We start from the raw sequence: 10,990 nt of genomic DNA on the forward strand, positions 1-10,990 counted from the left end.
CCCGTGCACGCCCCCCCCCCCCCCCACATACATTTACAATACATCTCCTGTTGGCAGCAGATTTCATACAAGCTCTGACAAAATCGTGGGTACAGTAACTACACACTTTGCAGCAAAGCATCTTGGAAATGACATGTTACCTAATCACCATCTGGCTCGTTAGCTACTGAAAATAAAAAGGGGTAATTTACCTGCCAACCGTCCTTTGTGAAATTCAATCAAATCGCCAACTCTGTATGAGCTTAGTGTATATCTTTGTGTTTCAAAATGCAGCACACAGGAATGAGAGCATACTTTGCAAGAGACCAGAAGACAAAAGCTTGACAGCACAGTGCGGCTGCTTTCTTAGACGAACTACTGCCAAAAACAACTGTCTGTATCTGTGTGGATGGTGTCTGTGATAAATTACTTGGAATGTCAGTACCGCACAACCGGACACACACAAAAGTGTGTGTCCGGTTGTGTTTTGAATTCCACACCTGCCAAATAACACCCTTGACTCACGGTAGACACATGCGCACACACAACCTCTGTCAGAACACAGCTGATCTGGTTTCACTGTGACTGAGGAATCGTGTCAATGTCCGGTTTATTCTGTTTTTGTCTGCCTTTAGAACAAAAGTAGTGTGTAAAATCCCATTTTCTCTGTGTAAATCTAGCCTGTAAAGCTAGGGCCTGCGATGGTGGGACACATGGGGAGGAGGGGCGGTCATGATGGAGAGATGACAGTGTCCTTATTTCTCGCAGCTGGGTCGTGTGTGTATGGAAATGATAAGCAGTTAGTATAAATTCATGCTCTGTTGCTTTGAATACTCTATCCACACACACACTCTTGCACGCAGTCACACACACTCTTGCACGCAGTCACATGTCGACTGTTCACATGCTTGTATCTGCTGCCAGCTCTCACAGACTGTTGGTAACCCTCCACCCCTTAAACAAAAGGACCTCTTCCTGAGCTGTTACAGGCAAAAACACACACACACTAAAGTATCAGTTGTATTTTCAGTAGAGACCAAGAACATTACTCTAATTCCCACAGATCTCTTTTTCACTGGCGTGCAAAATAGTAGGTCAGATTATGATACGTATGAGCATCTTCATGTAGCACAAAAAATCAGGCGAGCTGAAAGCATGAACGTGCTGATTGAAATTGCTGAAGCTGCTGCAATCTTTCACGGGTTGTATCTTGAAAGTGGCTCTCATCCAGGAGCAGTGCTAATCTACAAATAGGCGGCTTGATTGTCCCTTTTCTGTCAGTCACCTCTCCTAAAAACCTCTCCGTCTCTCATCCTGAAGTATCTCTCCCCCTTTCCTCTTATGTGTTTTCAGGGACTGAGGATCGCGGTTTTATCTGCAGCAGCAGAATTCCTGTTAGCAGTTGGAATGCCAGGAACGCTCAGAAAACTGGGCAGAGCGCAGCGGCCTGATCTCACGTCTCCTTTGATGTGTTAAGAGAGTGAGTGACGAAGGGAGAGAGAGGGAGAGTCAGTGAGGAAGAAAGAAAAGGAGCTGGAAGTGTACGGATGGAAAGACGAAAGGAAGCGAGAATACATGCAGACAGGAATGTGTACAGAACAAAAGGGGCTTCGCTGAAAAACAGAGCAGCGGAAAATTCAGTAAATAACTAGTTTTTATTTTAGGTATGTGTGTGTGAGAGAGCGGGTTAGCGTGCAGGGAGGGTTGAGGTTAGCGTAATTTCACGTCAAGATAAAGTGTTATTTTGATTAACACTTCCTCCAACCCCTCTCTCTCCCTCCTCCTGTCTCGTGCTCCCTCATCTCAGCATGCTCCTGGCGGAAGAAGTGCCTGAAGGTTTTTTTTTTTTTTTTAGAAACAGTCCTAATATAACACAAAGAAACTCAAATACATACACAAGAAATAGGAATAAAAACAATTGTTTACACAGCGGTTGGAGTCAATTAAACTTCACTCCAATCAAGTTGGCATCCATTAAACTCTTTCAAGTTTGATACAATATTGGTGTTGTTTCATTCTAATGTGGTATGGTCATTTTTTTTATTCTAAATTTATTTTCAGTATTTAGATTTTGGAGGTAAAAAACTTTTTGATTGAATTGAAAGTGAATTCCTCTGGAGAAGAGCCACTGTTTGGTGCACAATTGATGTTTAAATGTGGTGTAAACATGGTAGATTTAGACTAGATCAACTTACATTAAAGTTCAATAACAAACATGTTTGGCCAGAAAGATGTATGCATTGTGTACAAAGGGAGCTAGGTGGTTTACTTACAAGAACAAATGTCATTGTGTATGATAGGAGCTGCAGTTTGCCAGTCAAATTGTTGCCTTCTTTGCCGCATGTGTGTCTGCGTTGCTGTTATTTATTATATGAAGTCTGTCCAATACTTCCAGATGCGTGTGCCAGTCTGAGTGTCTCAGCGTGGGGGCTGGGAGGGACACACACACTGGCATTTTTCATGGTGTGTGAGGAAGATCTCATCTATGACCCATTGCACCCGTGGCTTCCGAAAGCGCTGATGCAGAGTGACCTCTGGGGCGTACTTCAGCACCTAAAGGAGTCAGAGAATAAGACAGCAGGGATGAAGGGAGGGCGGAAGGAAGTGGATTCACTGTTGGCTGAATTGTTGTTAGGTTTTGACAATACTTTTGCAGTTAATGCCAATAACAGCAATTTGAACTGAAAGGGGGAGAGATGTGAGAAATGTCAGAAAACAATTACCACCTTTCCACTTGTAAATCCTAACTGACCACAATGGAATTCCTGTATTATTTTTGCATTCATTCATTAGTTTTCAGGATAACTTGTTGGAGCCCTCCCAAGTAGGGAACCTTCTGTTGCCAAGGGACTCATAGCTGGCTGTGCAAAGGGAAAACGGTATATAGTATCTCTGAAAACATACCAGACATCAGGGATTGAAAGCAAATGAATTTGGTATTACACTGACTGACAGATTACAGATCAGGGCTCAACGTTAAACCTTTTTGCAACTGGCCCCACGGACAATTTTTATTGTCCCTCCTTCAAAAAGTGTTTAATCGTTTATTAAATACATCCAGGATATAAAAAAATAAACAAAAATGTAATCACAGTTAAAATGATAAAAAAATAAAAAGGTTAACAAAACAATTTACTTTTAAAGCAAAACATACTAACAGACTCAAACATGACGTGCTCTCCTGCTGACAGCCATCTATCAAAAATGTACACGGAGCAGCGGACACGAGGCGCCTCTATCCTGATGAACGGGTTGCCATGGTAGCGACCTGTCAATCACAAGGTAGTCCCGTCCAAAAGCATAGGCTGCATTATTGTTTATTTTCCCCTAAATAGGACCATAATATACTAAATGAACATCATACTGTGTTGAAGACTTGAAACTAGTGACTGAGACTATAAACTAATTTTAAAAGTGTTTACTGGGGTAATAAATCAGCTGAGAAGTAGCATTTTACCATTATTTCTAATGGAAGTCGCCCCCTGCTGGCCGTTAGAGAGAATGACGCTTTAAGTTCCATCTGCATGGTTTCACTTTCGACCCAGAGGTTGCCGCATGACTGAGATTAGAGAAATAACATTTGACAACCTCTCGTCACATAACTACAACTCTGGATTGGACATCGGTGCGCGCCAAGAGCTGCAAAACAACTGCAGGATGTTGAGTTTCATTTAAAAAAAAACAAACAAAAAAAAAAAATGTTTTTGGAGTTGCTAGTTCAGCTGTCCCGACGTTACCTTTTACTGGCATCGGGCCACCGTTATTGTCGAGCCCTGCAGATATACAGGGATGGATTTGCGTAGTATGCTGTTAACATTTTACTATGTCAAAAAGTTTGGATATTGTGCTTTTAAAACAAAAGTTAGACAATTGTTTACAAATGTGAAGTCAAAAAGGAGGTTACAGGACTGTGTTTACATTGAGTTTGTGAACGCACTGTGGAATTGATTTTATAGTTAGATTTAGTCAGCCTTTCACCATAACTGACTTTGTTGCAGATGGCCACATAGTTCGTAGGTGCCACTTCTAATGTAAAAATAAAGTACAAATTGTTCCACAACTGATGCAGTGAATGTGTTCTCCAAAGCTCAGTGAAAGCGAGGCTGCCCATGATTTATGTCAGGACTTCCCAGCACTGAAACAATAGTGTGCGTGAGTAATCGTGTTTCTTTAGAAGTTAAGTTGGTGAAGGAAGCAGTTCCAGGTCTTAGACTGCCTGCCTGCAAGGAGAGGCGAGGCGGATGGAAGTCTTTCACAAACACGTACACACACACACCAAACACAACGCAACACTACCACACACTAATGAGAACCCACATGCAAGCAATTTTATGCATGTACAGTATACACAGACACAAACACACTTGTAATGCTCTCGTACACAGTGACTTACACGGACGCTCACATACATAGCACAATTACAACCCAAATCTCACTTTTGTCTAAAATTCCATTGTATGATTTTCAACAGTGAGACGGAGAGAGAGCCCTGCGGACCATGTTTCAATAATGAAGCTATATGAGAACAAAGACACAAAGAGATGGAGGGAAGTGAGAGAAAGGAATGAATGACTGGCTTAAAGAACAAGAATGGTGGATTGCAAAGGGATAAATTGAAAATGGGAATTGGGGAGAAAGAAAGGATGAAGGAAGCCCACAGAGAGAAGGAGAGAGAGGGACAGAACGCTAACAATTCACTGAGAGAGATGTGGAGAGATTGGAAGGAGAAAGACGGGCCGACACAGAAACAAATGGAGGCGAGAAGAAGAGAGAAAGTGTGAGGCTGTTGGTGCATTGCTACCTCATTGTTGATGCGGCGCCTGCCTATGCACGCCCAATCTTTCTGCTACTCACTCACTCACTCACTCACTCACTCACTCACTCACTCACAAGGCATCTTTTTAACCTCTTTAATGCACATTTTAGGTGAATACCTAAAATGTGCTGGACATTTTACATGTCAGTCTCATTTATGAATAAGCACCCGCAACAAGTGTAAAAAAAAAAAATATACTGAATGAGTAAATATTAAGTTAAGGCGATTCTTCTCATGTCAGATCAGTCTATAAAAAGGTGTTTTGTTCGTCGAAGTTGCAGGCACGATCACTCAATCATGACTGGACCAAAATAGTCACGTGAAACATGCAGTTGGAGGACAGTATAATTGGTCTAAGGTGTAATATTTACTATTTTTCAACTAATACTTTACTTGGGCGGGCCAGCCAAGTATATTAGCACCTGCCAAAGTATTTTTGGAAGCCCACTTTAGCATTTTGCAGAGAAACGCAGAGAAAGAGATATTATATGATATTACATTAGGCAGATGCAGTAGAAATTTTACATTACGGAGCGACAGTGAACGCATCACTGTAGATGTCACTCACTAATGTTAAGTTTTGGTTTTGATCCACATGCGGCGCACTTGAAAACTGAATCACAGGTGAGTTTATGAAACGTACTGCTGATGGAGAAAGTCAGCAGAGAGACATACAGGGAGTGTGAGAAGGAAAGAGTCGGAGCAAGTGGGGAGGAGAAGAGAAGAGGAGCCGATTCAAGTAGTAAATAAACACTAAAATACGGTGGAAAATGACCTAGAACAGGGTTTTCAAAGTGTAAGGCGGGCCTCCCTAGGGAGGCTCCAAACAGTTTCAGGGGAGGCTCAGTGAATGGAAGTGAAACAATATTACATTACTTATTGCATTAGTTATCAAAAGGAGATCACATAGAATAGTCATTTATTAGTTTTTGACCCCATCGGAGTTAGAAACTAATAAATGCCTTAGGACAGAGCTTTTTTAAAACTATTTGGTGTAGTCGGACGTTATGTCAAACAGCAATATCAGGGTATTATGGCTAAAATGTTGAGTGTCTAAGGGATAAAATAATATAATCATAATCGCATAGGCATCCAGGAATTGAGCGAAAATTACAAAGTAAACTAAAGATGTGGGGGGGGGGGCCTTTCTCAAGCTTTGTCTGAGGGTAGGCCCGCAGTCTCAGACTTTGAAAACCCCTGACCTAGAATAACCTACGGTCAATACAAATATGATATAGGCCTACACCGCTGCCACAGTTACACTGTCTTAATGAGAGCTCAATGGTCTGGAGAACGAGTGTGTCGCGGTTCTGTCTCTTGGATCTGCGACAGGAGGCCATGGACTTTAGTGTCGTGTTTTCGGTCGTGATTCCAGAACCGTTACAGCCCTGGTGTATAGTGTTGAATGAGTGCTTTGACAGGTCCACCAGTGTGTCACCATGCTTTGAAGACCTACCTCATGTAGTTTGAGTGTGGTCTTGGAGGCTTGACAGGTACAGCCGCTGTTCCAGTTATTGGTTCCGCAGCCACAGTTGCCTCCACAGCGCTTGACCAGCAGACATCGAGGAAAGAAGACGGCGTTGGTGGCCCTCAGCTCCTCGCGCAGGTTTACAGAGTAGTTGCGAGGAGTACAGCTGTACCGCTTGACGTCGTCATTGAGACGGTTCAGATCAACTGGACAGTGACAGAAAGAGAGTGAAAATAAGTCATTAGTTGAGTTTTTGTTGTATTTGTCTCCTCTGTTCTGCTGCACTTAACATTGGCTTCTTTGCAAGGTCACTTTGTGTTTGGCCTGTACAGTAACATGTTTTGATTTATCATTGCTTGTCTGTTAATGCATTTTATCATTATTAGAAATGTGTGGCAGGTTGGAGACAGAGATGGAAGAAAACACAAGGATGGAGGCTAATAAGGCAAAGTGGCTGTAATTCAGACCGAAGATACGCTGAACATTGATTGAATGAAAATGGTTGAAAGATTGAGAGAGACTATTAGATACGAGTACAATTGCAACAACAATTGACTGTCAAGGAACAGATGGAGAGATGAGTGGAAGAAAGACGGACATAAAGATGCATAAAGAGAACACAGGCCAGAAGAGGAAGCAGGGGCCATTAATTGATTGTAGATTGAATGTATTGACCACGGTCTTTCTTTGTGTCATCACTTTGGAGAAAATTACCTTGTTTGTGCACATAGGACCTTTTTCAGTGGAATGCTGCAATGGTTCAAAAACTAATTTCAGGAGAATAAAAGGGACTATGGGACAAAGTGATGGGAAATAAGGGATTAAAGCACAAGTCCTGTGTGGAAAACCGAAAGCACCAGAGCCAGAGGCTTAATAATAATCTATCTATATTTCTATTTTTAACTAGTATTGGCAAGAGACCACTGACTTAATGACAAAAGAGCACACTGTCAAACTGTAACAAGTGAGCAATTGTGAAGCTGCTGAGTGTAAGGCAGAAGATATTTTTGAGGGACAAATAAAAGAGTGAGGGAGACCAAGATGTATCTTCTGTGGAATACAATGGGAGCAACTTTTATTGCTCATATTTGGCAGGCAATCAGGCGTGACAACAGCTGGTTTGAAGGATAGATGGGACAGAAAATTAAGCGACAAGAATAGAGCAGCAATCAGCGGCAGATTGACTGCTCTCTCCACTGAGGTCATCAGCAGGATAATCATCGCCACGCTGTCGATACCATGGGTGGTGATTACACTAGGCCATTGAACCAGTGATTTTGCTAAACTACAATACAAGTTTTAACCTTGTTCCTTGAAGAAAGAAAGTAAGTAAATAAATAAATACATAGTCTCACTGTCTCAGAATAGGGAAAAACACAATGTTACTAATTCCAAGCACCATTTATTTGAAAACACACACCATTGTTTAGCACATTACAGTCCTTCTTTTACAGCATGGAGGAAAAATTTGTATTTCAGAAGCGTTCTCATTCTTTAAAAAGGCTCTTTGCCTTACGAGAGAGACACCTCTGCACTGGGCAAGGCCTCACTCAAGATAGCTTGACTGACATTATTTCACAGCACCAAAGCAGCCTTATGACACATTAGTTAGGCCCCAGTAAACCGGATTAGTTTGGATATTGAAGAAAATGTATAATTTGAGGATTGTGAGGCAAGATATATCAGTCAATATGAACAATTGAGTATTTAGTGTTTTAATTACACTTTTTACAGCTATCAATGGAAGGTGTAAGCAGAACTGATTCAAGTAATTTGCGGGCTTTAGTTTGACTTATTTAATACACTAAAAAAAGGGTTATAAATGGTTTAAGGACATGCCCGTAATGGTCTCCTGAGGTTCAGAGGACACATCCTTGAGCACTATGGGAGACACCCATTGGACTACAGTCTGACGCTTCACTACCCACAGACACCACTTTAGGAGGGGGTGACTGAACAACCCCTTAGCAAGACGAAAATGCTGATGCATTCACCTTTATGATAGAGTGAGACAGAAACGGGCAAAAAAGCTCTAAATTGAGCCAAGCTCCTATAAACCTTGCCCTGAGAGGATGGTGGACTGAGCCTATACACACTGAATACTCTACTCCACAGAGAAAACCAATCGCACATTCACCAGTCTGAAGCCATTCAGGGCCCAAACATTGAGTGGCTGCCCAAATACTGGCTCTGCTTACTGCACTGCTCACCCAAGACAGGTTCCCCAAAAATTGTGGTTAAAGTGGCAACATTGTTGTATCGTGGCTCCTTTCTCCATTCAAGAGCTATCAGAATGAGTGTATGAATCTACCCTAACCCAACATAAGTGCTTTGCTCCCAGGCGAATACAAAGATGAGAGAGCAAGTGGTGGGCAGATTTTTCACCATAATGAGACATAAAGACAGTAGAAGCAGGGTTTGGGTATAAGCGACACTTCAATGGCCAGTACAAGGAGGGTGTTGTTTGCCCAGTACAAGCAAAAAGGACTTGTCAAGATCGGTATTTGCAGTGAACTACAACAGTGTAGCATGGTGAGACTGGCTTGCATTGGCTTGTTTTTGAGCTATGCTGCAACAAAGCAACAATAAAGATCAGTCATGCAATAACTGCATATAATCGCATGTCCTCTATATTAGTACAACAAAGAAACAAATGCCATTTGCTTATCATGTGTGACAAACCAAAAGGAAATGCATTGGGGTCAAGGGAAGCCTTGATAATAGCATTGATAATCAATAAACAATTGTTCAATACAGAAAGCAAAAAAAGATCTTTGCTTTCTGTGACACAATGCATGTGGGAAGCCATATTTAAGAAATAGAGAGAGGAGCGGGAGATACTTGCATTGGCAATACAGAGATGAATGTAGAACATTTATTGTGGTTGAAGTGTTTAAATTGTTCATATTTACAGAATGCGTTTTCTTAACAAGATTACATACAAGAGGAATATTAAAAAAAAATGCAGCCAATGAAAGCTACTGTAAGCACACTGTGCATGCGTGTGTGTGTGTGTGTGTGTGTGAGGTGTTTGCATGCTCCTCTAAAATCCCCACATTCTGTCTTAGAGACAACTGTTGTGATCTATCTGCTATACAGTACAATAGGCTAAATGACAAGCGGATTATGGCTGGACGTGTGTGAGTATTACCAGGTTAAATGAGGACAACTGATTCAAACAGTGTGTCTGTGCGACAACAAAACAACAAACTGGGAATTTATTGGTGTGTATTTTGGATTGGAGTGGAGGCATAACATTTGCAACAAACACCTTAACTAATTTAATGTGTATCGTGGAGGGAGTATTAACATTAAGAGTTCATCTTATCATCTAGCACAACACATCACATCCACCGTTATGCTGCACGAAATATACCTTACCTCTTTTCTTCTTGCATCTCCTTTTGTTGTGAAAAGTACAGGCGGCAGAGGATCCGTCATTTCTGTTTTTATGATTTTACAGAAGAGCAAAGTAGCCAATTTCCAGCAAGTGATGGTTTCATGGTTGATGACAGAATTGTGAGGATGTCAAGAGTCATGACGGGTGTCTCTAACATTTGTGATGTTTTTTTTGTTTTGTTTTTTACACCTCCCAAGGGGATGCAAGGCTTGCTGTAAAGAAGGCTGTGCAAAAACACATCGAGTCACCCTCTACTCTATTGGCTCTGATGGGCACTTCCGATGCAGCCTTATAACACCAAAAACAAGGTAAACAGGTATATGTGTTTGTGTGCATGGGGGTAAGGTGAATGTTCGTACTTCATGAGTGAAGGCACAGGTCATGTGTGGGCGTGTAGGCGTCTAAACTGTATGTGTGTGGTGTTGTGTGCTTGCAGGGCTGAGCTTGTGTCTCTTTAAGGGGAATAAGTGCAATCTCACAAAAGCAGCGGTGTGGAAACCTGTCGGGGAGTGTGGGGGAGAAAAATACAGACAGACACAGAAAGACTGAGCAAGAGCAAGCACGACCGCAAGAATGACTGACACTCACACCGCCACAAAGATGAGAAACAAAGTGTAGTATTTGTTCATGTGCATTAAAACTATAGAATATATGCTTCTCTGAAGTTCTATACAATGATTTATTTGTGTGTCTTTATTTGTGAGTTAATTGAACTTAAGTGTCCCAATTATTATTATCATCAGACTTACTGTCCTTCATGAGAACAAAGGTGGGTGTGAACTACAGGGTGTGTGTGTCTTAATGAAAACAAAGCTAAGATGCTGACCGTGGCAGATTTCTGCTCTGCTGCACAGGTTGAATTTCCAATTAGAGAGAGCTACGCTGGTACAGTATATGAAAGACCTGCAGCAACCATGCACCTCCCCGTTGTTCTGCAACATTCACAAACTTCCCAACGTATGAAGCCTTCTCGTGCCAGCCGAGCACACACATGCACTGGTTAATAGAGATGAATTTGCTGTCAAGCCCAAATATTTCGCTACTAAGGAACAGGAGAGCCCTCGGGTAGAAAGGGAGTGCAGGAGAGAGATACTGAGGCACAGGTGAGGAAGATGAGGTCAGAAGCACTCTGGTCTGTTGCAAGCTTGAATGCTTATATACACTATACACGCACGCACACACACACACACACACACACACACACACACACACACACACACGATTTTGTGACGTGTGTAATAAGCGTATGTGTGCCAAAATTTCCTATCTGCTCTTAAGGACAAAATCTACTGCTTCAGCGACTCTGGGTCGTTCACTTCTTAGTAAA

At 41.9% G+C, this 10,990-nt stretch overlaps 1 protein-coding gene across 1 annotated transcript in view; it reads right to left on the reverse strand.

The window, feature by feature from the left end:
• Window positions 1–28: 28 nt before the first annotated feature.
• The window catches only part of pdgfd (platelet derived growth factor d), an 85,997-nt gene continuing 75,035 nt past the window's right edge, over window positions 29–10,990 (reverse strand). Inside the window, exons 7-8 of the mRNA XM_046074176.1 lie at window positions 6,252–6,469; window positions 29–2,532 (exon numbers count right to left, since the gene is read on the reverse strand). Of these exons, the coding sequence (XP_045930132.1) occupies window positions 2,398–2,532; window positions 6,252–6,469 (353 nt within the window). The 3' untranslated portion in view covers window positions 29–2,397. The remainder of the gene's footprint in view (window positions 2,533–6,251; window positions 6,470–10,990) is intronic.

This window comes from Micropterus dolomieu, linkage group LG17, assembly GCF_021292245.1.
Source record: "Micropterus dolomieu isolate WLL.071019.BEF.003 ecotype Adirondacks linkage group LG17, ASM2129224v1, whole genome shotgun sequence".
NCBI lineage: Eukaryota > Metazoa > Chordata > Actinopteri > Centrarchiformes > Centrarchidae > Micropterus > Micropterus dolomieu.